The sequence below is a fragment of the Piliocolobus tephrosceles genome, chromosome 9, assembly GCF_002776525.5.
Source record: "Piliocolobus tephrosceles isolate RC106 chromosome 9, ASM277652v3, whole genome shotgun sequence".
Lineage (NCBI taxonomy): Eukaryota > Metazoa > Chordata > Mammalia > Primates > Cercopithecidae > Piliocolobus > Piliocolobus tephrosceles.
Window position 1 is genome coordinate 37,139,476 of NC_045442.1, and position 25,473 is coordinate 37,164,948.

Below are 25,473 nucleotides of genomic sequence, written 5' to 3' on the forward strand. Positions count from 1 at the left end.
CTAATTTACTAGACTCTGATGTATGCCTTTGTTTATATGATACTTGGGCCTCTGGTAGGAACCTTTTTATGGTCTGGTCTTGTGGAGTACGGAAAAAGTGGTCACAGCTAGCTGTGTGTCCACAGATGCAGAAAGGAGCCCTTGGGAATAAAAGCCAAGGCCTGTCTTAGGAGTTAATTCTTTGATGTTTAAAATAAAATGTTCATGTGTTGATGGGGCATAAGGAAGGAAGAAGCTTTTCTTCAACCAGGGTTTTGGTTTGGTTTTTGCATTTTGAAACTTTTAGATGAAGCTCATCAGTGGAATTGGTTGAGAAAGTGCAACAAGGAGGCCTTTCTTCTGGTTTTCTGGAAAGAGAAGCTGGCTCTGTGCTAAGGATCTTTCCATTTCTCCCTTTGCTATTTATCACTTTCCCATGTGCTCACAGCAACATTTGTGTATTGGCACTTGCTACTCAAACATCGCCCAGGCCCAAGCTGTGCCACATCCACCGGGCATGCCTCCCTGGTGTAGACTGGAGGGCATGGATTAGAATATTAGTCCTGGAAGGAAGCTTAGCAGCAATCTAGTCCCATCACCTGAATTTGCATTGTGCTCTATTGCTTGGAAATTATTACATAGTTGGTGATTGGAGGGCTTACCAAGAGCAGTGATGGTGATAAATGCTGTTATTTATTGAAACTTACTATGTGGCAAGTATTCTGTTAAACATACTAAATGCATTATCCTGTTTAATTCTCTCCACAATCCTAAGAGGTAGGTATTTATAGTGTTATCCCATTTTGCAGATGTAGAAACTGGGGCTTGAGATTGGGTTGAGACTTGCTCTGTGTGGCAAACCTACCAGACTTCATGTCATAGGCATTGTTTTATACCTATCCAAGAAAGTCTAAGTATTAGAGGAGGAGGTTCAAGATCCAAGGCCTTTTATTCCTGAAGGTTGAGTACTTTGAAGGCAATTGTCTAAATGTACCAAGATAAAAGAGTTGTCAAGTTTGAAACTTTAGCTATAAAATTTCGGTGGGATTTTGTTAACAGAAGAGAAAGAAAAAACAACCAGGGAAACAGGTTCCAAAAATTAAAGGATAGAAACTAGGAAGCATGTAAATGTGTAAAAAGAGATGGTGGTTGAGTTGTTTGGGGAGTCTGGAAGCATGTTGTGATAGAGATGGGGAGAGAAAAGGAGGAAAACATTTTTTGCTAAAGAAATATTGTTTACAAAGCAGTTTGTAATTGATAGAACTTTTGCCTGTTGTGCATTTTTGGTGTGAAAAAAGATGTGTGAGTACGCAATTTTCACCATAAAATCAGGAGATATTTGAGCAGATATTAAAATGGGTCTCTCTCCAGAATGGCTTCAATGCTTGACCTGCTTACAGACAGGACTGAAGGCTGACGTTGGTGTCCTAGACTCCACTGTCAGATCTGGGAATCAGCATCTCTTCTCTGCTTGTGTTCTAACCTCCCCGCTAAACCCTGGCCCAAACCAAACAGCACTGGTAGTACAGCCTCCATCCCACTCCATCCCAGTTCTGGTCTATGCTTCTGCTCACTCTACATGCTGTCCCACAGCTTGAGTTGCCACCAGCAGACAAAGACCCCAAGTCTCCATCTCCATCTCAGCCTTCTCTTTCCTACAGTTGACTGGGGATCTTCACTCAGGGACCCCACCAATATCTCAAACATAGCCTGTGCAAAATGGAACTCATCAACCCACCTACCATTCTCTACCCCAAACTGCCTTCTTCTCATGAGTTCCCAGCCTGAGATAGTGGGACCATTCTCTCCCTTCCCTAAGCCCCAAACTTGGGAGTCATCCTCTATCCCTGCCCGCCTCGCAGCTCTCATATCCAGTGTGTCTTCAGGCTCTGTCCATTCTGCTGCTCTTTCAGCTGTTAGATCCACCCTCTTTTCCATCTGCTAGCACCTAAGTTCATTCTTGAAGGCCCACACTTGCTCCCTTCCTCCAGTCACTCCCTCCTCCACATTGCAGTCAGAGTGCCCTTTCTAGAACAGGAATAGCTGATGATGCCATTGCCTGGCATAAAAGCCTTCACATTTAATTCTGTGTATTTCAGCATTCTTTGGTTTTGCCTAGCTCAAGTCCTACCTCTCTCCTGTATTCACCAATGTTCTGCCACTTCAGCATTCCCAGTGAGCTCTGCCACTCTGTACTGTTTCTTTGCCCAATCTGTTGCTTTTGCCTGGAATGCTGTCTTCCTCCTCCCTTCTACACTCTGCTTAGAAAATTCCTATACATCCTTTAAGACTCAGTTCAAACATCACCTCCTCTGTGAAGCCTTCTCTAATGTTCCCATGCAGAGTGAATCTTCTTTTGGTCTCCCAAGCACTCCTATTATATTCTACACTCTAATAATACACTCAGTGTTGCAACCCTTGTGTAGATGTGTCTCCTCAAATGAATGGTGAACCTGTGAGACACTACTTTTGATTTTTAATTTTTTTTCTCCCATCCCTAGTGCCTGGCAGAGTAACTGGCACATACTAGGAACTTAAAAGATATTCACTGTGTTAAGTGAATGGATGGAAGGATAGATTGGTATTGTTTGGGTTGGACTTCTGGAGCTCTTAAAAAAGTAGCCACCAAGTCATCTACCACCATATACAGGTGGGTTATAGATGAGTGAAAGGAACTTCACACTCCTGGCCAGGCACAGTGGCTCATGCCTGTAATCCCAGCACTTTGGGAGGCCAAGGCACGTGGATCCCTTGAGCTTAGGAGTTTGAGACCAGCCTGGCCAACATGGCAAAACCCCATCTCTACAAAAAAAAAAAAAAAAAAAAAAAATTAGCTGGGTGTGGTGGTGTGTGCCTGTAGTCTCAGGTACTGGAGAGGCTGAGGTGGGCAGATTGCTTGAGCCTGGGAGGTTGAGGCTGTAGTAAGCTGTGATTGCGCCATTGCACTCCAGCCTAGATGACAGAGTGAGACCATGTCTCAAAACAAACAAACACACACTATAATTACAGGTCTAAAATTATAAATAAGTTTCCTTGAGATGTAGCTTCCAATCTTTAGCTGGAGTTGTTGCTCAGAATGAAACCTAGAGAGGGTATGCCCATAGGCTCACTCCAACTGCAGAGTGTGGCAGCAGAAAGAGGAAGAGGGGCTGGGAGGAAATCATGGCTGTCTTTGTGGTGGAAGATAAAATGTAAGGCTCATGAGGCATAACTGGGGAACAGATTTCAGAGTAGATCTTTAATCATCATCATTATATTATTAGCTTTACTTGCTGAATGCCTACTCCAAGCCACAAACTGCTACCTACTTTCCTACTGTCATCTCCAAGCCTCACATGGTACTCCAACGTAGGTATCAGTACCTCCGTTTGGCAGATGAGAAAACAATTTCAGGGGCGCTGAACTTGTACACACAGATGTATGCAGAAATGTCTATGCTATATGTTCTTATAGGTTCTGCATCTCCCCTATCAAAACACTCCGTAGAGTTTCCTGATTTTTGCCTGTTGTCCATCTCATCCACACACTTGCAACATCTTGAGGGCCTAATCCATGACCACTTTACTTGCTGTTATATCCCATACCCAGAAGTAGATATAAAGTAAATTAATGTTTGTTGAAAGAAAGAAAGAGTGAAAGAAAGATGGCAGAGAGGCAGGCAGGCTAAATTTGCTCAGGTAAAAGTGGTACTGTGTCCTTTGGCTTTCTCCTGTAACCCCAAGCTCACAGGGCAGGCTGAAGAGATAGAAGGAGACCATCCTTTTGTTTTCATGGTATAAAGCTCAGTCACTCAGTGACAACCAGACAAAGCCATCTAATCCTGGGACTAGGGTGGGACCTCCCAAGGTTGTCTGTGATTCTTATTTTCTGCTACTGCCTCCCTCTTTTGCTCCTGAGGCAGCCCCTCTTTTCCCAACTCTGTTGTCATTTCTTTGACCTACACAAACCTTGCATTCAAGAGACATTTAGTACATATTTACTCATTGATTCGATCAGTCCTCAAGTATGCAACTCCAGGGTAGCACAGTTCAATTATAGCACCTAACAAAGCTCTTTTTCTTATTGACTTGCTTCCAAGGGAATTAAATATTGGTTTTACAGCACACACGTGGAAATGCCATCTGTAATCCTTGAACCTGTCTGTAAATAGACTCACCCTAGTCTACCTGGAACATCATTTAAGACTGTTCAAAAACCATACAGAATAACATGGAGGGAAGTTTCTAGGAAGGCAGATGCAGAGTTTGGATAATAGTTATCCCATGAGGAAGCAGTCATGAGAAGCAGGCTTTGGAAATTCCAATTCCTCTCTCAACAGATCTCCCTACTACAGTGTGTCTCCTGCGTGGCTATTAGAATTGGTGGTGTTTTATTATTATTTAGGCATGGCAAAGTCAACAGCTCAGGAGACAACTGCCATTGAAAAGATAGTTTGGTATACTCACAGATCCCAAGAAGGGGTACATCACCCCATAGGGGGCTACATGGGGAAGCATCAGGGCCAGTAAGAAGGCAGAGGAGCAGGGGAAAATGTGGACAAGAGCTTTTATTGTGGTGTCCATGGGTGAGGCTGGGTAAGATTTAGAATTGGCTAGTTTGAATAATTTCATTGGCTCTGAGGCATTAAGGGCTGACCCTCATTGGTAACTGGCCCTAGGGTGATAAGAGCAAGTGGGTGGTGGCCCCATAAAGTGGAGTGTGAAAGCCCCATAGAGGAGGTGGTTGGGGCATGCATCTGGACTGGTTGGTTTACATATGAAAGGCATGTTTAGCAGTGGAAGGCAGGTAGCTTGTTTCTTGTTTCTAGGAATTGGCTTATCCTGGGAGGGGCAGTCTCTCCAGGGTCAGCAAGGCCCCAAGATGGCAAAGTATCAGATAATGAAAGGGTTGGTGAGTACAACTGGTTGGGGAGGGAAACTATTCAAAAGCGTTGCGGCTTGAGTCCTATCCTCTAGAGCTTAGAATGCAATGGGTCTGGATGGATCCTTGGAACTGGTATTTTTAAAAGCTCTACTGGTGTTTCTAATGTGCCGCCAGGATTGCAAGCCACAGCTAGCATGTGTGTCACTCAGACATTCATATGTGTGTCCTGTCTCATTAATTGAGGATTGTGTCACTTTGCATAGTATACCAAGTTTGCAACCAACTGTGCATTCCTAAGAACCATTTAATCAAATTAGTTTTTAAATAGAGTTGCTTTATCTTTCATTTCAGGCCTCCGACCAGGGAGACCTTCCATCCTCCTCCACCTGTTCCACCCAGAGGACGCTGATTCCACCTCCTAAAACCTGCCTACTTCAGGACTTTTAAGATTCACAGTCTTCCGCCTGTTAATGATGTCTTCATGTTGAGTTTTACGGCATGACTGTTGACCTTAAGATCAGTCTCGTTGCTGACAATATTGCAGCCCTGCTGGTTTGGGCTTGCCTCGAAGACTTTATTAAGGCATGAAGAAGTGAAAAACTAAGGGCTTTATTCAACATCACCAAGTATATTAAACCATATACTTAAAAAAGATGAAGACTTAATTGAAATACTTACCTCTAATTTGCTATATCAGAAGCCTAAAAAGAATGATCATAAATGTACTTTACCAGTGATTTTACTGAAATGCACTTATATTGGTCTTTATGTATTTGCTAGTTCAGCCTCATTTCTAGAAGAGGTTATAATGTAAGATTTATAGTATTCAAATAAGAAGATAAGTGACTAATTTTAAAATAATTCTTTTACTTTTCTGTATATTCAGCAGGGTATTTAAGTGCTAGGGCTGGTCACACACAACAAACTGAAAAAGACTAGACAGTGATTAGTATAAACTCCTCTTATACAGAAGGCAAATCTGAGGTTCCACAGAAGTCTGGAACCAAGACTACTCAGTTGGTTAAATAAAGAGTTAGTCTACACTGGGCCTGCTTGTTCTAGGTCACCACATTTTCCATCTCCAAATAGCCATCTCTTCTCTCCCTCAAGAAATGCCCAGATGTAGAAATTCATCAGTGCCTACTGGTCTTGCAGAATTTTCCATCTTCCATATCTCCCAGGGATAAGACTACCAAATTTGTTTGTTCGTTTTCTTTTCAATTTGGGAATTTATACTTCAGTATGGTTTCAACACAGTTATGTTTCCAGAGAACATCTAGAAGTTGTTGGAAACCAGAAGCTGGGGGTTCCCAGGACCCCACTTAGTGCTCTGTTTCCTTTATAGGTTTTAGTTCTGGTCATAAAGAGAGAGAGGAGGACCTTTGACTTTTTCTTTGTTGAGGGTTCTGAGGAAGAAAAACAAATCTAAAATAGAAATACAGTCAGCCTTTCAAATCCATGGGTTCTGTGTCCGTGGATTCAACCAACCTTGGATCAAAAATATTTGAAAAACAATCTACAAAGTTTCAAAAAGCAAAACTTGAATTTGCTGCATGCCAAGAACTATGTTGAATTCATGTAAATGAAGTGATGTGTAGGCATTGTATTAGATATTATAAGAAATCTGGAAATGATTTAAAGCATACAGGAGGATGTGTGTAGGTTATATGCAAATACTATGCCATTTTATATACGGGACTTGAGCATTTGTGGATTTTGATATTGGGGGATCCTGGAACCAATCTCCATGGATACCAAAGTACGACTGTAGTTATCTATTTTTTACATACTTATTATTACCATCATGCTTGGTAAATCCATTTTTGCATAGAATGTGGAGCCTTAACATATGTCATGAATTTGGAGTCCCTGGCACATACATCTACCTTCAAATCAGAGGTCCTTAATGATGCCTAAACATACAGTAAAATTAGAATCAGAAGTATTCCTTTAAAAAATATTCAAAATGTGTTTGTTTCCCATGGGATTATTCTCTATCTCACACAAAATTTAAAAATCCACATTAATGATCCATTTAAGTGCAGTTTTATTGGGTCATTTTCTAATGATTAAAGGTTCTTTCTCAATTTCATTCCTCAGTGCTGCAAATAAGGACTCTTACTGAAGAGTACTGAAACAAGGACTCTTAACAGCTTCTGGAGTCTTGGGTTTTGTTTTTGTTTTTTGACATAAAATACACTATTGGCCATGTCCATCACGAGAGTGTTTGTAGTAATTAATTACCTTGCACAGGGCCTGGCACTTAGTAGCATGCTGCAAATGTTCCCTCAGTGGTCCTTTTACTCTCCTTGTCACTTATTTTGGAAAATAGAGGCACGTGAGATAAGAAGAAGAATAATTTCGATGTTGGTATGCTTGCCCTTACTGTTACTTATAGACAGTTTCCATCATAGGCAAACTTGAATTTGATTAAGTGACATTTTAAAAATAGGGCTGGGAAAAATATTCAGTAACTATAAGCCCCCTTTTGGATGCCAAATTTAGAATTTTGTACATTCTCTTATGAACAAGCATTTAGATCGTAACATGGTAAAGCCTATTACCAGCCAATGTTGTTAGCATCTTTGTATGCACATCACTGTTTGTGCAATATATGAGTATTTTGTTACATTGTATTCTTATATAAAAATAAGTAGAAAACATAAAATTGAAATTGCTGATGAGAAGCCTGTGTCTCATGAATGTGATACACTTGAGACATGGATGGAACTGATCAGGAGTGCCAAGTCAAAAGCGGCAGAATCTTAAGCCCTCACTGGTTGTTCCTTTAACATCCAAGATGGTTGGTTATATGTAAAAGAAGAAAATCAAAGAATTTGGATGAAACACTGGGACTGTGTTATCAAAGAATGTCTGTAATGATGAGGTGAAAATTTTCATTTTCCAGAAACAGAACTGCTCATTTATAACATAAATATATTCAACTTCCACATACTCAACACATGTGTACACATTTTTAGGAATACATTATGTAACAAAACCATGGATTTCCAATACAATGAGGATCAGAAACGACACTACAAGCTGGGGTCCAAAGAAACCATTAAAAAGTTTTCTACATATGCTCAGGCAGACAGCTCTGCTGCCACCATCCTTGCCCAAGATTTTACAAGCTGGCTCCATAGAAAGTGAAGCTGTTGGGTATATTCACCACCATTGCCTTTGCCCCTAAGGTAAGTTGGCCTCCAATTCCTAGGCTAGCACTTTTATTTCATCTTATATTAAAACCTAGGAGCAGATAATCCAACTATATAAGCAACAAAGTATGAAGACTGAGAGACTATTTTTTTTTTTTTGAGACAGAGTTTTGCTCTTGTCACCCAGGCTGGAGTGCAGTGGTGCCATCTTGGCTTACTGCAATTTCCACCTCTCGTGTTCCAGTGATTCTCCTGCCTCAGCCTCCCGAGTACCAGGAATTACAGGCACTTGCCACCACGCCTAGCTAATTTTTCTATTTTTAGTAGAGACGGGGTTTCACCATGTTGGCCAGGCTGGTGTCGAACTCCTGACCTGAAGTGATCCACCCATCTCGGCATCTCAAAGTGCTGACATTATAGGCGTGAGCCACTGAAGACTGAGAGACTATGAACAAGAGGTTGGTGTTGTAATCTAATAATTTAACTGGACATATTTAATGATGTGAACAGTCTCTAATGCTCTGCCTTAATTACACAAAGTGGTAATATATAGATGACTTCCATGAATATTTTTACAAGTTAAGTTACACACCCCCTTTTGCTTTTTTTTTAAAAAAAAAAAAAAAAAAAAAAAAAAAAGGTTCTAGTCATTCCCATATCACTAGGATTTTTAGATCCCTATCCCATATGCCCCAGGAAGTAAGTTGGTTTTCTGTGTTCCTCCTTCAAAGAATAGTGTGTGGTTTTGCAGCTGGTTGGTGGAGGAAGCATTAGTAACAGATTTATTTCTGAGAAAGACAAGCGGTTAATTTGGATAATTCTAAAAAATTCTTCCTAAACATTAATCCTCAATTTTGAGGGATCTGCCTGTATAAATATTTGCTTTGGTTTGATAAATTGTGCTCTGTTCATTTCCAAGCAAGTTATTAAGAACATAAAATGGTCTTCTTCATTCATTCCTGCTGGCCAGATACTGTGTTCACCAGGGTGGTGAGGGGATGAGTAGGAGGTTGAAAGATATATTCTGAATTCTGAGGCACAACTTGGAATTCATTTTCTCATAAAAATCATAAAAAAATAGGTTCGTAGGTGTCCTGTGTGGGAAACACGCATGGGGAGAAGACACACACACAATATCTTTAAGGGTAAACAAGCTTTATCCCATGTAAATGGCAATGCAGATATAAGCAAATGATATAATAAGCAAATTGCAATGGGAAGGGAGAAGGAAAAAGATATATGTATAATATATATATATTTACACTCACCACAGACTATGCAGGATTCACCACCAGATTGGGAAGCAACAGCCTGGGCTCCAGAGTCAGCCACTCATCCATGTAGACAAGGAGAGGTCTCGAAGCTTTGGCGCAGTCTGGAACCCTAGCTGTTTATTTTTGTAATGAGTTGTTTGGCATGAGGTCCAGTCACGAAGGCCCTTTGTGATTGGGCTCAAGGAACACAAAAAGGCCAACTTGTTTTTGTGGTTGTCTATTGTTTTTCAATAACTAACGTATAGGAATAGATTGAAATAGAGATTTATCCGAAACAACACTGGATGAATGCCTCAAAGGGTTCACACAATCCGTTCTGGGACTTGGTGACCATTGTTTGTGTCCATGTTCAATTTAGTTCAAATTTAATATTTAGGCTAGTTGCCAAAGCCCATTTAGGATAAACTTTGCTATCTCTGCAGTAAGAGTTAGCATGGTGTAGGGAAGAGAAGATTGTTTTGGAAGCCAGGAAACCTGGTTTTTTATTTTGGTGTGCTACTTACTTGACCAGTTCATATAACTTGACTACATTGTTCTATGTTTCATCACCTATGAAGTGGAGAGTTGTGTCTTTGGTAACAGTCTAGGTCCCTTCAACTCTGTTAAGTCTAAGTCTCAGAAAGAGGGTGTGGAATCGCTTTGTCGGAAGAAGCAGGGAGATAGCCTTAGTGGCGTCACCACCTAACTGGCAAGGCTCTTTTTATTATGTGGCACCTGCTGTTCTTTGCTCTGTCTCACTGTTATATCAGTTAAAAAACTGACAGACAGTAAAAGAGGAACCACACAGAGAAACTAATGGCCTTAGTCGCTCTTCGGTCCAAGAACTAAATGTTCTCAGTAATGGCTTCCTAAAGAAAGAACTCAGCGCAATCATGAAGATCCGTGTCTAGAACATTACAGCTAGAATAGAAATGGTGGAGGTGGAAAATGGCAAATAGCAATAGATGAACTGTCCCCCACCCCCACCCTGCGGAAGTACATAACTGGCAAGACAAACATAACAAAGTGGAAGGAAGAAATAGAATTTCAAAGAAAAACTAGCTGATGATGGAAATCAGAAGATATGTGGTCAATCCGTACCCTAACCCTTTTTTTGTTGTTGTTGTTGAGACAGGGTCTGGCTCTGTCACCCAGGCTAGAATGCAGTGGCACAATCAGCTCACTGCAACCTCCACCTCCCGGGTTCAAGCCATCTTCTTACCTCAGCCTCCTGAGGAGCTGGGCCATAGGCACATGCCACCATGCCCAGATAATTTTTTTTGTAGTTTTTGTAGAGACGGGGGTGAGTCACTCTGTTGCCCAGGTTGGTCTAGAACTCCTGAGCTCAAGCAGTCTGCCCGCCTTGGCCTCCCAAAGTACTGGGATTACAGGGGTGAGCCACTGTGCCCAGTCCCCATACCTAATCCTTTTGATGATCATGTTTACCCAGAATGAAAATAAAAGACTGAAATTTTGGTTTTCTGGATTGCTTGCTGGTCATAAGCTCTTTAACCAAAATGGAATCTTATTAGAACTACCATAGAAAGAGGCTGTATAGTCACTGGGGGAGGTGGGGATCTCCTTTCACTGGCATTTCCCCTCCACTGTTGCCATCCTTTTTGGTGTCAGGGAATGAAGTTATTCATTCAGATGAAATAAGTGGTGACATAAGGTATGTTAATGTTTTTCACTCCCCAATTTAGTGAAACAACCCTGATTTTGATGGTGACCGGAGCCCTGTTTTGTCCTGTTCAGGTCATCAGGCTCCAAGGATCTTTGAAGCCACACTTCTTTTACTATAATCAGTTATTTTATCTCCCTTTCCTTCTTTCCACACCTACTGTTGTCAGACTTGTATCACCTAATGCCATTTATCAGCATTATTCCCCTAGTACCTATCAGAGTTCCTGGTACATAGTAGATGCTCGATAAATAGCCATTGAATTAATGGCTCTACCGGCTCTTCCATCCATTAAACATTCCCAAATACACCTCTGAAATAGGGTTTCTTTCCACTTCTTTCATTGCCCATTGCTTTTACTGCCTGTTGAAAATTTGCACAGCTGGTCACCTTTTGTGTTCCTTTTTGTACACTGTCATGCCTGTTCTCTGTTCTGTGTGTAAAGTTTCCTGGTTTTAATCTATCCTCCCCAAATGAATACTTTATACTTTTTCTTTTGTCCTCCCTACCTCTAAGCATTTGCCAACACAGTCCTCCCCAAAATACCCGCCACATGCATACTACCTCAAATCTGTGGAGGGTGGTGATGGATACTTAAGAAACTACACATCCATCTTAATGTAGCACTTACATGGCTTGTTCTTCAATTGCCCATCATCACTTCATTCAAGAGCAGTGATTATTCATTCACAGAATTGACTGAGCTTTCACTAGCAAGTCACCCTGCTAGGTGCTCGGGAGGATATACAAAGATGTATAAGATGCCTCCTCTGATTTCTACAGCAATTACTGGTGTGTGATTCATTCAGCAATTAATCATGTACTGCCTTGTGATGTTTCTTACACTATCTAGAAAGCATTCTTCAAATCCTGCTATGCTATTTGACTTTTCACTTGTTAATGTCTTCATTCATTCAGCAAAGAGTTGAATACATGTGACAAGCACTATCTCAGCAGCTGGGACAGATACAAAGACAAACGATAGTCTCTGCAATCAAAAGGTCAGAATGCAGTATAGAAGAGGAAATGTGAATAATTACAACACAACACACCAAATGCTACTGAAATCCTAAAGAAGGAATGCTCCATTTCCCAAGGGATCATGCAAGGTTTCACTGAGGAGGTGATCATCAGCTAGGTCTGAAAGGATAATATCGAAGGCACAAGGTGAAGCAGGGCATTCCAGATAAAGGGAGTAAAAAGACCTAAGGCACAGAGGTGTAAAAATACATACGGGTGAAGGCAGAGCATGGAGACTGATGGAAGGTAAAGTTAGGGAAATAAATTAGGGATAAAATAGGCAAAAATTTGGACTTTATCCTTTGGCAGGGAACTTTTTATCTGATGACCTAGTTAGCACATGCTCACTGTAAAAAAGTGACCAAACATTTATAGGCATGTACAAAGTTAACCACTGATAATGGTTTGTCATATTTCAGATTGTTTTCTGTGGGCAGGATAACATATTGCCATACAAAATGAAATTAAACTATTATTTTCTTCAACTTAAAAATTTAACAGTACCTCTTGGTTATCATTCCATGCCAGTACTCACCTATTTCATTTTTTTTAAGTGGCTGTATAGTTGGTAAATCATTAGTAGCAAAAAGACCTATTATGGAGCCAGACTGAGTGGGTCTGGTCTTTCAGCAAGCCACTCAAGCTCTTTGCGCTTCAGTTACCTCATCTGTAACATGAACATTTTCACCGTATCTGCCGCATGAGGATTTAATGAGCCAATATCATTCAGAATTGTGCCTCGCAGATGAAAACCTTGGTGGTGACTCTACGATTGATTTACCTCACATTCAAGAAGTGTTTTAAGCAAGGGAGTGAGCGATACAATCTGGTTTCTTTTTAGAAAGATCACTCTGGCACCTGTTGGGGATGATAAACAGGGGAGGAAGATCAGTCAGTGGTGGAGATCTCTTGGGAGACTCTTGCAATATATAGTGATATGGAAAATTGGTTGGTACTGGCAGAGGAAAGAGAAGAAAAATAAACTCTTTAACCACTTTTAAGATACCAAATGCTAGAACTTGTTGATTGCTGATGGCCGAGAAGAAGAGAAAATCTGTCAAGTCCCAAATTTTTGGCCTAGAGGACTGTGTAAACGGTGGTGCCACATTTGTGTATTTTTTTTTAAAGATTTTTTTTGAGTCTCTACTACGGATCTGGCACTGTTTTAGGTACAGGAAATACGGAAACAGGACCTCTCCTCAGAGGAGCTTACGCTCCAAGAGGTATTCATGACAGGGGAGAGGAGACCCAGAAATAGTTAAGTAAACACACAAATGTACAAGAATGGCAAATAAATTTAGCATTTCTTGATTGAATAGTAGGGGTCCAGTAAGTATTCAGTAACTTTAAAACACTTATCCAACGCTGTTCGAGTTTAACTATATCTCCTAACGGTGATTACAGGAGCCCGTGATTCATTCACAGCGGCAGGAAAGGGTTATTTGATCTGATCCCTCAACTTCCGAAGGCAGGAGGTCAGACGATCGGCCCCATTTGGCAGCCAGGGAAAGTTAAGCATTTTGGCCAAGGTTACACAACCCTAAACACCGGGACGCGGCTCGGAGGCGGCTTCGGCCTTGCGGTCCAGGCCAGGCCACTGCGCCGGGGCCCAGCCTGCTCGGCGCCTGGCCGACTGCTCGCCAGGCCGGTCGCTCCGCGGCTCCCAGGAGCCGGCGAGCAGCCGGCGCGCAGGCGGCGGTTGCAGGGCCCTCCCTCGGCCCGACGGCGGTGGCGGCCCCGCGTCGCGAGGCACTTCCGGCGCGTGCCGGGGTGGCCGGATGACGTGGCTGAGTCAGAGGAAGAGGCTGAGGAGGCGCGCGGGGCGGGGGAGGCTCAGGAGCGGGCGGTGACGGCGACGGCGGCGGCAGAGGAGGCAGCGGCTGGGTGCGGGCCCCGTGCGTCTGTCCGCGCCCCGTGGATGCGAATCGGCCGCGGCGGAGGCGGCGGCGGAGGAGGAGTCGGTGGGCCGGCTCCGGGCCGGTGGGGCGCGGAGGATGAGGCCGCTGCCTGGCGCTCCAGGCGTGGCGGCGGCCGCCGCGCTGTTGCTGCTGTTGCTGCCACGGGCCCGGGCGGACGAGCACGAACACACGGTGAGGCGCCCCGGCCGGTGCGGCCGCCCCGGGCTAGCTCCCCAGTTGCCCACCGAGGCAGGCCCCGCGCAGCCTGGAAGGCCCGGCGGTCCGGTGAATCCCCGGGGCGTCCCGAGGACTCCTTCCGGTTGGGCCTGGCGGAGCAGGAACCTTGGGAGCGTGGAGCAGGCATTTCCGTGCGCTCCTGGGACAAGGCTCCGCTCCCGAGTGCCAGGGCCTCCTTCACCCGGCCTGCGCCTCAGTGGCGCCGCACCCCAGGGTCTCGGGGGTCCTGGGGCCGGGAAGGAGCCTGGGAAGGGTTGGGGTTCAGCCGCCGCGGGAGCGGGGCAACGGGCAGGCTGGGCTTGGGGCTTTTGCCCCCCAGGGAAGGAGACTGCCTTCTGGCTACTGGGGGCTGCGACGCGGAGGAAGATGGATGCATCGCGATTACCCGGCAGCCACTAACCAGGAAATATCCTACACTTTATGGTGCTCTTTGGCTTTTTTCGCCCGCTTCTACCCAGACTGGATTAAAACCCTGGGGTGGGGCAGCGTTAATAAACTTGAATTGAGGAGCAGTTTACACTTACTTGTAAGTGCACCCAACCCACACACATTCAATTCCTAGGCCTTTCTTGTAACTTTCTCCTCTCCTTCCAGCCCCCAAATGAGGCCCCCATCCGGATAGTGTCTAACTAAGGCAGCTTCTGACAAGTAAAGGGTCTTAATGTTTCCCAATCTTCAGGTCAGGGCTAGGAACAGTCCCTTTTGCATTTGGCCTAAAGTTGATTGGCAGTTTATTTAATTGGTATTCTCACATCAAAGCGTGCATGTGAACGACTCTTCAAGTGGCTTTCACTTAGGGCTGTAACTCTCGTTTTCAGAATGGTAGACTTGAGTAAGGCAGGAAGGTCAGGTAAATTGAGTTTGCTTGACGAGTAATTGTTTTTTATACCTTTACCATTAATGATAGGAGTTTCCATGAGAGACTGTGTTTGACTAAGAAAGAGCTGAGGGAGTCTTATGTCATTTCTGGAAAGTGAGGAAATGAAGCAGTCGTCCTAACATAGTTAATGGACCCGATTTTATTTGTAATCAACAAAATTTTTCGCTGGACCCTTGGCTAGCTGGGCTCTTATTTTAGCTAATAAAAGCTCTAAACTTTTGGCTGTTCTACTTTCGGTCACAGCTAGAAACTTCTTACCTGTGTAGGTATATATTTCTTTAGGGACACAAATCTTGAATTGGTGACATGTTTTTGTGCTGTACTTGTGGTGGTTCACCTAAGATAATTTTTTTGGGAGGTTAAACTGCTTAAGACGATTTCCTTTTGTTTTCTTCTATCAGATAAGCTGTCTCAAAGTTTAAGAACTGCTATTTCACATAGTATGCAGGGACCATGTATAGATTTGGGTCTTTGATTATTTTTAAATTTTCAATGGGCATCCATCCTTTTGTTTAATGATATTACTAATATATTTCCAATTAAAAAAACACTTATGAAAAGTTACCATCTGATACTCAGAATCTCAATGTGTAGTTCCATGATACAGGCATATAGGCTGGAAAGTGTACTGTATTCTACTTTTTAATCTTGTAATTATCTTGTGACATACTGCTATAAATAGGGAAACAATTAAAATTTTAAAAATTGGATATATATATAAAGGCTTTAGAATAATTTACAAATTAAAAGTTTAATTTCAATGAAGTTTTATTGCTAGGACTATTTCAGTTTTTTATTCTAGTAATTGAATATAAGATATTTCATGAAAGGTTTTTGTTGACTGCCACAAAAGAGAATATGGTATATATGAGATGGTTGCTAGACAAAAAATTTAGAATCCATATTACCTCATGTCTTTATTGAACTGCTCTTACTTGGTTACCCATTATTAAATACCTGGTATTTATTTATTTTTGAGACAGAGTCCCACTTTGTTGCCCAGGCTGGAGTGCAGTGGCGCTATCTCACCTCACTGCAACCTCAGCCTCACCGGCTCAAGCGATTCTGGTGCCTCATCCAAGTAGCTGGGATTACAGGCATGTGCCACCACACCTGGCTAATTTTTGTATTTTTAGTAGAAAGGGGGTTTCACCATGTTGACCCAGCTGGTCTTGAACTCAAACGACTGGCCTCAAATGATCTGCCTGCCTTGGCCCCCCAAAGTGCTGGGATTACAGGCGTGAGCCACTGCGCCTGGCTAAATACGTATTTTAAAAAGCAAAAAAAAAAAAAAAAAAAAAAGTTACAGGAAGAATAGCATTTAAAAATAAGCGTAAAATTCAAATGTGTCATTTATATTATTTTTCATTATTAGCCAACATCTTTTGCTTTTTCTAAGTTTCTTGAAAATATTTCTCAAAAACTAGGCATTCATCTTAGCCAGATAACAGTACTGAAAAAGCTGTATGGTCAAGTAAGTTTTATTTTTTTATTTTTTTTCTATCAAAGAAGCAGAAGTAGCTAGTAAAGGGAGAATAATACTAAAGGAAGAGGAGACATTGGTATGGACAGGTTGCTGAGTAGGTGTTTAGTAAATACATGTATAATTGAATTATCAAAGAATAACTTTTAGAAGCTAAAGCTGGCCTTTAGATTAATTGCCTGTAAAGATTGTTTCCAGATAAAGATAATAGCTAGTATGTCTTTTGTAGCAAAATGGGCTATCCACTGTTCTTTTTTTTTTTTTTTTTTAAGAGGCATAGTTTTGCTCTTGTCACCCAGGCTGGAGTGCAATGGCACAATATCCGCTCACTGCTATCTCTGCCTCCTGGGTTCAAGCAGTTCTCCTACCTCAGCCTCCCTAGTAGCTGGTATTACAGGTGCGTACCACCATGCCTGGCTAATTTTTGTATTTTTAGTAGAGACGAGGTTTCACCATGTTGGCCAGGCTGGTCTTGAACTCCTGACCTCAGGTGATCCGCCTGCCTTAGCCTCCCAAAGTGCTGGGATTACAGGCGTGAGCGTCAGAAGTCATCTATTAATAACCTATGAGGTGAGTAATATGCCCCTTTTATAGATGAGGAAAGTGAATCTAGAGAGGTGAGATCACCTGTGGATAACACATATCTGGTAGGGGTAGAGGTGGGATTTGAACTTAGGCATTCTGAGTTGATAGTCTTCTACACTGTGAGCCGCCATATGCTCTACTCCCCTTTATCCTAAAAATAAGACAGTAAAGCTCAATTAGGTATTGAGCGGTTCTCTATATTGATTTTTAAGTGCTTAAATGCTGAGAGAAGTGTGGCTCTAAAATGAGTTGTTTCTGAGATGTTTGGGTTAGCATTAAGGAGCAATAGGGTTGACTTCATGGGCACGTGCCCTGAATAGTCACACAAGACTGTGGGAGAGCTTGTTTTCATGCTGTCCTGTAACATCTCGAAGTTTTAAATTTTTGAACAAAGGGCTCTGTATTTTTATTCTGTACTGGGTCCCACAAATTATATAGCTTGTCCTAAGAGGAGGCAATACCTTATGTCCATTCCCCAAAGCCCCTGATTTCTCTTACTGTACCTACTGAATTAGGATTCAGGTGGCCATCTGACCTATATGCTATTTTTTTCTTTTCTTTTCTTTTTTTTTTTTTAGACGGTGTTTCGCTCTTGTTGCTCAGGCTGGAGTGCAATGGCGTGATCTTGGCTCACCGCAACCTCTGCCTCCTGGGTTCAAGCAGTTCTCCTATCTCAGCCTCCTGGGTAGCTGGGATTACAGGCATGTGCCACCGTATCCAGCTAATTTTGTATTTTTTTAGTAGAGACAGGAGTTCCCCATCTTGGTCAGGCTGGTCTCGAACTCCTGACCTCAGGTGATCCACCCTCCTTGGCCTCCCAAAGTGTTGGAATTACAGGCTTGAGCCACTGTGCCTGGCCCTATGGTATATATATACATATTTTTATGTGCTTATTTATCCAAGGTTCTTTTAACAGTCTCTGAAGAGTGTTGAAAAGGAAATGTGCTATTGACTTAATAGAGGCTGTATGTACATATCTAGAATATGTAAGAATGTGTTCCTTTTAATTTTTAAAAGTTGAATTATATATGCATTACAGACATGTTTTTTGAAATGAAAATTAACACTTTTGTGGAAGACAGGCTTTTAATAAGTGATTGAAGGGATATAGGCTTCTTTATAGAGTCAGTGAAAGGTGTGTTTATGCTTACTTGGTTTTCTGAAACTCAAAGCACTTGGAAGCATCTAGAGTTAGATTACTATGTCTTCTAAGATTCCGAAGGGCTCCATTAAAAACGATTTCAGATTGAGAATCATAGAATTTTAGAACTAGAAAGACTCGGTAATTTAATCCAAAACTCCTCATTTTCCTAATGGCCTGTACAGGTTCAGAGACTTGCTCAAGGCCACAGAAAGAATCAGAGCTTCCTGATCGCTAGTCTTGCCTTTTCTACCTGTCTTGTACGTATAATTGCATAGTTTTAATATGTAAAGATGTTAGCACCAAAAACCCAGTACTTAGGGGCGCAGGAATCTTAGAGCATTTTATGGTTTGCACTGTAGCCTTGAATTTTTATGGGTTCTGTTTCCTTAACAAGATCACAAAGTCAGTTTTTTTTTTTTTTGGTCTCTTACATACACATGCACTGTGCTTGGCACAAGTGGTATTTGATCAGTGCTTGTTGAATGACTTGAATAATTAGGGAGCTACTAGTGACAAGGATGTGCAATGTGGAAGCACAATGAACAAACTCAGGCCATTATTCATTTAAGATGCATTGTCTCCTGTTTTGATTTGGGGGTCCTACCTAGGCTAAAATTCCCTATTTCTCTGTGGCCCAGTATACTGGTAATCTTGAGATTTCTAATTTTGGACGGACTGAATGCCTGCCAGAATCGTTTACTCAGCCTCTGCCTCATAAATACTTTGTATTATATCACTGAGTGATTTCAGAAATGTTTTGTTTGATTTACTTTGGCAAATGGCAACTTTTTGTCTTTGTCTCTGTTGGGAGTATATGAACTCTTGAAACTTACTGAAAATTTGTAAAGAGTATAAGCTGTTTACTATAAGTGCATTTGTGAGTTATCTAATGTAGATTGTTAAATACCAAAGTTCGTTGTCCTATTTTCAGCTCTACTCAATGATAGACTGAAAGTTTATTTAGGTACAAAGCTATTTTTGAGAGAGAGTAGTTATCTCAAGAGGCTATTCAAAAAAATACATTTCTAATTTATTTGTATGAGAATTCCGATGTGTGTTTTAATAATTAAAAGGCTTTGAAATTATGATTTCTGGAACATTTATTTTGAAGTAAACACACATATTTTTCTCCTTTGTATGAAAAGGAAGGATAGCATTTTGGTGCTTGTTCTGAATCCTCAGTCCTTTGCCCATCTATGTAAATTGTGATTTCTTATTCAGATTTCACATGACTACGTCAGCAATATTATCTTCTAAAGCGTTTCTCCTAAGAATAATTAATTCATGACCTCTGTCAAGGAGGAAAACTTTGGTAACCCCCAACACATAAACAGTATTTAAACAAGAGGGGCCCAACATTGGTGACTTCTTGAGAATAAAGGTCGTTCCTTTTGAGATTAGAATGCAAATAATTTCTTAGAAGGTTTTTTTCTTTTTTCTTCCAGGCAGATTAAAGGCTCATGTGGAAAAGTTACTCGGTATTCAGGACTGCCTTTAGTTGCTTTGTACACCTGCACTGTGTACATTTCATATTTCCTTGATTTAGTTTTTTGCTCTTTAATGAATGAAGCTGACTAGGGATTAGCAAAAATACTGACCTTTCAAACTTGATGCTGATTAATTTGGACAAATTATTTAACATCTCTGTTCTTTAGTTTTGTTTTAGTTTTTAGTCTGTAAGATGGGGATATAATAGGACCTATTTTATAGAGTGTTGAGACGATTATTTAAATGTTCATGTGAAGACCTTAGAACTATACCTAGCTCATAGTATGTATTTATTGTTAGCTAGTGATGTTATTATTACAAAAATGGTGAGATCATGTCATGTTAGGGTTTGGTGAATTAAGGTTTTACCTGAGGATTTGAAAAAGGAGGATTTGAGCAGTTCGCAAGGGTTAGTAGAATTTGGCTAAGTGGAGAAAAGGAGGGCATTCTAAATTTGGGGGAATGACGAAAGAAGATGAAGCAGAAAAGGGGAGAAAGACAATATCATAAACCGTTTTGGCCAGCGCGGACGACTTAAGTGTAGCAGTGAGATTCTTCTGAGAGCTGGAAAATAAGTAGGTGAAGAATGCCGGTAGCCTGAATTGGCCTCCTCTCACTTGGCCATTTCCCAGGGAAGCCTCAGATGGAAGGGATTATTATCCAGCTTAGGGATTCCCTGATTCACTGCTGTGCTTCTGTGACTCCACCCCCCACCTTCTTCTGGGCCTGGCACTCCCTTGCCACAGACTGTGGAGCTCAGGGGCTTTGTCAGAGCTTTAGGGAAAGGAAAGGTTTTTATTTGTTTTGTTTTCTCCTTCAGATGTTGTGTGAAGTCTTTTGGTATTTTTTAATTTCAAAATATTTTAAAACATTTTCTCTTGAGAAAGAACTCTTGATCTTGTCTTGGAAGCACTTATTCTCAGGGACAATCAAGGGCTGCAGTGAAAAGTAAACATTTTAAGTTCATTGTATTAAACCACAGTCTGCATAATAAGGAGCAAAATAAAAGAAAAAAAGCATTATTTTTGCCTTGCTATTCACCCTGAACTCTCAATATGTGTATTTCTAATTACTATTTCAGTCCTCTTCCCAGAAAGAATCTTATACTGCAGAATGGTGTAAGTTTTGTTACAGTGCTGGCATCACATCGTAACTCTACCACTCTGTTGAGGGTTCCTGAATGTTTAAAATGAGTGACTTCGGAATATATGGCTTAACTTTGACTGGGACCCTTAAATTATTTTAGTCCTTATGTTTTAATTTGTATAAAATAAATGGATGCCCTATTTTTAAAGGTGTTTATTTTCAAAGATTTTGTCTATTTTTAAAGCAAAAGTTTTGGAATTTATAGGAAAAGTATTTTTGTGCTTATTTTCACAAATTACATTTATAACATTTCTGCAGACTCAGCAGGATTAATGGCAAGGTGCTCTTTAACAGGTCATCTCATTCAGCATTCTGCTCTTAAATAGATGAATTATGTTACCCCCCCTTATTTTTCTGGAAAGGTAACTCTTACAGTCAGTGTACATATCATTTCACATCCTTCAAACTTCTTTTACCAAGTTGCCAATGAACTTTACATTTCAGCATTTCTTCAGTGTTTTCCTGTCATATTTATTAAATATCTATTTGCCTTGGTGGATAGGTTCTTTTTGTTAGACAGAGTCTCACTCTCTCACCCAGACTGGAGTGCAGTGGCACAATCTCAGCTCACTGCAGCCTCCACCTCCCGGGTTCAAGTGATTCTCCTGCCTCAGCCTCCCAAGTAGCTGGGATTACAGGCATGTGCCACTATACCCTGCTGATATTTGTATGTTTATTAGAGATGGGGTTTCACCGTGTTGGCCAGGCTGGTCTCAAACTTCTGACCTTAAGTGATCTGCCGGCCTTGGTGTCCCAAGGTGCTGGGATTACAGGTGTGAGTCACCACACCTGGCCATGAACAAGTTTTAATTCTAATATCAACTCTTGTTAGTTGGTAGTGATTGGTTTAGAGCACTGTTTTGAGAACTCCGAGGCAGTATCTATGTTCAGCAGAAAGGAGTTAACTTTTTGATTAGTGCTGTGTGGCCATGAGCATTGGATGGAAGAGTGGGGGCATACATAAATTTGTCAGTCTCCCCAGACAAAAAGAATAGTAATGAATGCGGATATACAGATACATTAACATTTAGACGTTTGATTCATTACTTCCTACATGAAGATTATCTACAGTTTTTCTGAACTCCCTTGAAACAGCTTATGATTTTCCAAATTGTTATTCGTCCTGACCTTCTCTGCCAAAGTGAATTTAATCATTCCTTTAGTGTTGCCCTTTATTACCTTAATTATAATACTTATTTTTTCTTTGTTAATCATTTACTTGTCTGATTCCACTGTGGATTATGAACTTCTTAAGGAAACGACAGTATTTTATTTACTTTTATATTCTTAATACCTAACGCTATGCTTGGTACCTGTCACGTATGTATTCAAAAGGTGAGATCATTTGTTATTTCCTTAATGATCTGGCTGTTGTCTTATATGAACAGTGAGGCATTTATGTTTGAAAATGAGATGACTAGGTCTAGGTCTTAGGGTGGTAGTCGTATGAATCAAAAGAAAAAGGCAGATGTTTTGGATAAGAACATGTAAGTTAAATGTTTTTGGGTTCCCTGGAGTGCAGAGAGATTTGGGGTTTGAGTCTCCATGTCTGAGAGAATGGTATTACCATTCGAAAAATGAAGCTGAGGAAAGTGGATTTGGGTAGATGAGTTTGGTTTTGGAGATGTTAGGTTTTGATTGAAAATGTTTGTTAACTAGTTTTAGATGGAGGACTGGAGATAAGGATTTCATAGTAGGCCAGTTGGATAGCTTCTTCTATTATATGCTCCATAGCAACCTACCTTATTGTTTAGTGCCCATCTTTCCCCCAGAAGGGCAGGGAACACATCTTGTTCAAAGCTGTATCCTCAGTTATAAACACAGTTGCTTCACATGCTAAGCACTTAGTAAATAATTGTTTAGTAAATTAATGCCTGCACTATTAGTTGATTTAAATGCATCCAGTGTTGTCTTTAATTTATATTGCTACTAAGAATTATTAGTTTTAAAATTACTATGGGAATCACTTTCTATAGAATCATTGGAACTTTAAACTTGTAGAGATCTTAGAAATCTTTGGCAGGCCTCCCACTTGTACCTTGGAACTACCCAAAGTCATTATTGACCACACTTCAGATTTAGCTATGTATAGTATTCACTGATATGTAGTTCCATAATTACTTATTCAAAGAAATATGCATATAGTGCATGTCTTTCAGGCTGCTAACAAGATAGAATATTGGCTTGAATGGACTTGTGGAGGTTCTATAGTAGTAGTCTTCCTTGTGTTTGGTCATTTCTGTCCTCTGTAGTACTTTGACCAGTGGCTATGTGAAAGTCTTGCAAGGAAATGAAATTTTATTTATGCTTGCTGGCAATGTTAGTTTTTGTTTTTTTGTTTTTTAATTTATTGATTAACATGAGGTTCTACATAAACTATTGATTTTGTTCCCTCCTTCTTTGTCCATGTTAGCATGGTGAATCATGCTGGTTGCAGGTTTGCCGTTATTTGATAGTATAAGTGTAAATAATAGACCTACTCTCATGAGCTATTGGACTTAGTTTAAACACTGTCTTCTATAAAACAAGTTTGGAAAAGTTGTATCTTCCCGAGACTACAATCAAAGGATATAATTTTAAAATTCACAAAGTTTCATTTTTAAGATGTGGACATTCATCATCAGATTAAGCTTCCAGTATTTTATTTTATAGCTTCTTGAACAGAGATGATGCACTTTTGTTTATAACTCATAACAAGTATTCCCTTAATTTGAATTAGTTTTTTTTTTTTTTTTTAATTCATTTGCTTTTCTTGTTTCAGTATCAAGATAAAGAGGAAGTTGTCTTATGGATGAATACTGTTGGGCCCTACCATAATCGTCAAGAAACATATAAGTACTTTTCACTTCCATTCTGTGTGGGGTCAAAAAAAAGTATCAGCCATTACCATGAAACTCTGGGAGAAGCACTTCAAGGGGTTGAATTGGAATTTAGTGGTCTGGATATTAAATTTAAAGGTAAGTAAACCTTAATAGTCCTTACAATGCAATTCGGAATGTAGACAAGGGTTTCTTAACTTTGGCACTATTGACACTGGGGTTGGATAATTCTTTGTTGTATGGAGCTGTTATGTACATTGTAGGAAGTTTAGCAGAGTCCCTGGCCTTACCCGCCAGGTGCCAGTAGCACCTTCCAGTTGTGAAAACCAGAAAAGTCACCAGACATTGCTAGTTGCCATCAGTTGAGAACCACTACTTTAGACTCTAACGTGTGTTTTAATCTGTAAATGAAGTGTATTGCATTTAGGAAAGTATATTAGTAATTAACAAAGATTTCCTTTGAATATTTATAAGATAATAAAATAGATAATTGTTAATAAAATTGTATTTCCTTAACATATTTCCTTCTGAAAAGTGTTCTCTAGTAAATCCCCTATTGATTAGACACTTGTGGCCTGGGAAGACCTTCACAGATATTTAACAAACTACTTTCTGGAGGTCTGAGGCTTTAATGGGATGCGTGGATACTTAAAATTCTTGTGTAAAGTCTCAAATTCAGACTTGTACTTGCTTAGCATGTATTATTTATCAGCGTTGTGTTGATTTATCCTGAATACCTATAGGATATTTAAATTTTAAGTCAAAGACTTGTTAAATTTGGGGAAAAAACTTCACCTTATCTAATTATGTGGGTATCCGTTTGTCAGGTCCTTTGAGTGTGTTTATACTTTTCATTTTTTTTTCTGTGAAGTTTGTCAGAGAGTGTATTTCCTGCAGAGGCATTTTTATAATGGTGATCAGAAGCTTGAGTAATTGAATTTTTGCAGGATCTTTGGTTAGGTGTCTTGGTTTTTGAATACATCACGGATCCGGTAAACAGGAGCTTTGGATTTTAATTCCCCTCTTTGGTTTTTTTTTTTTTTTTTTTTTTTTTTTTGGTGCTGTATTCATTTTAGTAAAATTGTTTACTGCAGTTTTGACTTCATTGTCTCCGTGTGTAAGATGAATAGTCACTGACTTATGGTATTTTTAGTACTAAAGATGTTATTATTTTAGTACTTTGGGGAAAAGAATGACAATGAGATTTTAAAGATAGTATTACTTTAATTTCGATTTGTTAAATTTTATTCTTGTTTTTAAAATTGTTCAGTTATTGTTGAAAATAGGTATACTGTATATATTTACATTCTTCCCCCTCCCCTATCCCCCTCTTTATAGTCTTTGGGGCTTAATTATAAAATTAAGTTGTAAATTTAAACCACAGTGGCATGGCCTGTAATTTTATGAATCACTGTAAACATACCTTTGAGGCTTGTGTTTTAATTTAATTAGATAATTTAAGTATTTAGTCACAAGTAACGAGAAAACTTAAACTAGAAAATGTGATCTTTGAGATTTCGTCTATATGTAATCATCTGCTCTTTTTCCATATTTGGTGTACATTTCTAGTTTATTAAAGAGGAAACAACAAGAGAGAACAGGCAGAACTCCTGAATCCTACTTTGCTACTGTGTACAGATTTCATTAGTTTTTGAGATCCTCACTCATATTTACTAAAGAGTACTTATTCAGCAACCTTTTTTTTTTTTTTTTTTTTTTTTATACTTTAAGTTTTGGGGTACTTGTACAGAACGTGTAGTTTTGTTACATAGGTATACACGTGCCATGGTGGTGTGCTGCACCCATCAACCCGTCACCGACATTAGGTATTTCTCCTAA

At 40.3% G+C, this 25,473-nt stretch overlaps 2 protein-coding genes across 5 annotated transcripts in view; both read left to right on the forward strand.

Annotated features, from left to right (window-relative positions):
• PIK3AP1 (phosphoinositide-3-kinase adaptor protein 1) overlaps positions 1 to 7,529 on the forward strand; it is a 129,774-nt gene extending 122,245 nt beyond the window's left edge. For 3 of the 4 annotated variants that reach the window (XM_023206281.2, XM_023206280.2, XM_023206282.2), the window contains one exon: positions 5,194 to 7,529. In XM_023206281.2, the coding sequence (XP_023062049.1) occupies positions 5,194 to 5,264 (71 nt within the window). In that variant the 3' untranslated portion in view covers positions 5,265 to 7,529. The remainder of the gene's footprint in view (positions 1 to 5,193) is intronic. The other variant, XM_023206283.2, reaches the window with a different exon arrangement.
• A 6,220-nt stretch (positions 7,530 to 13,749) lies between these two features.
• The window catches only part of TM9SF3 (transmembrane 9 superfamily member 3), a 70,983-nt gene continuing 59,259 nt past the window's right edge, over positions 13,750 to 25,473 (forward strand). Inside the window, exons 1-2 of the mRNA XM_023206279.2 lie at positions 13,750 to 14,044; positions 23,577 to 23,772. Of these exons, the coding sequence (XP_023062047.1) occupies positions 13,949 to 14,044; positions 23,577 to 23,772 (292 nt within the window). The 5' untranslated portion in view covers positions 13,750 to 13,948. The remainder of the gene's footprint in view (positions 14,045 to 23,576; positions 23,773 to 25,473) is intronic.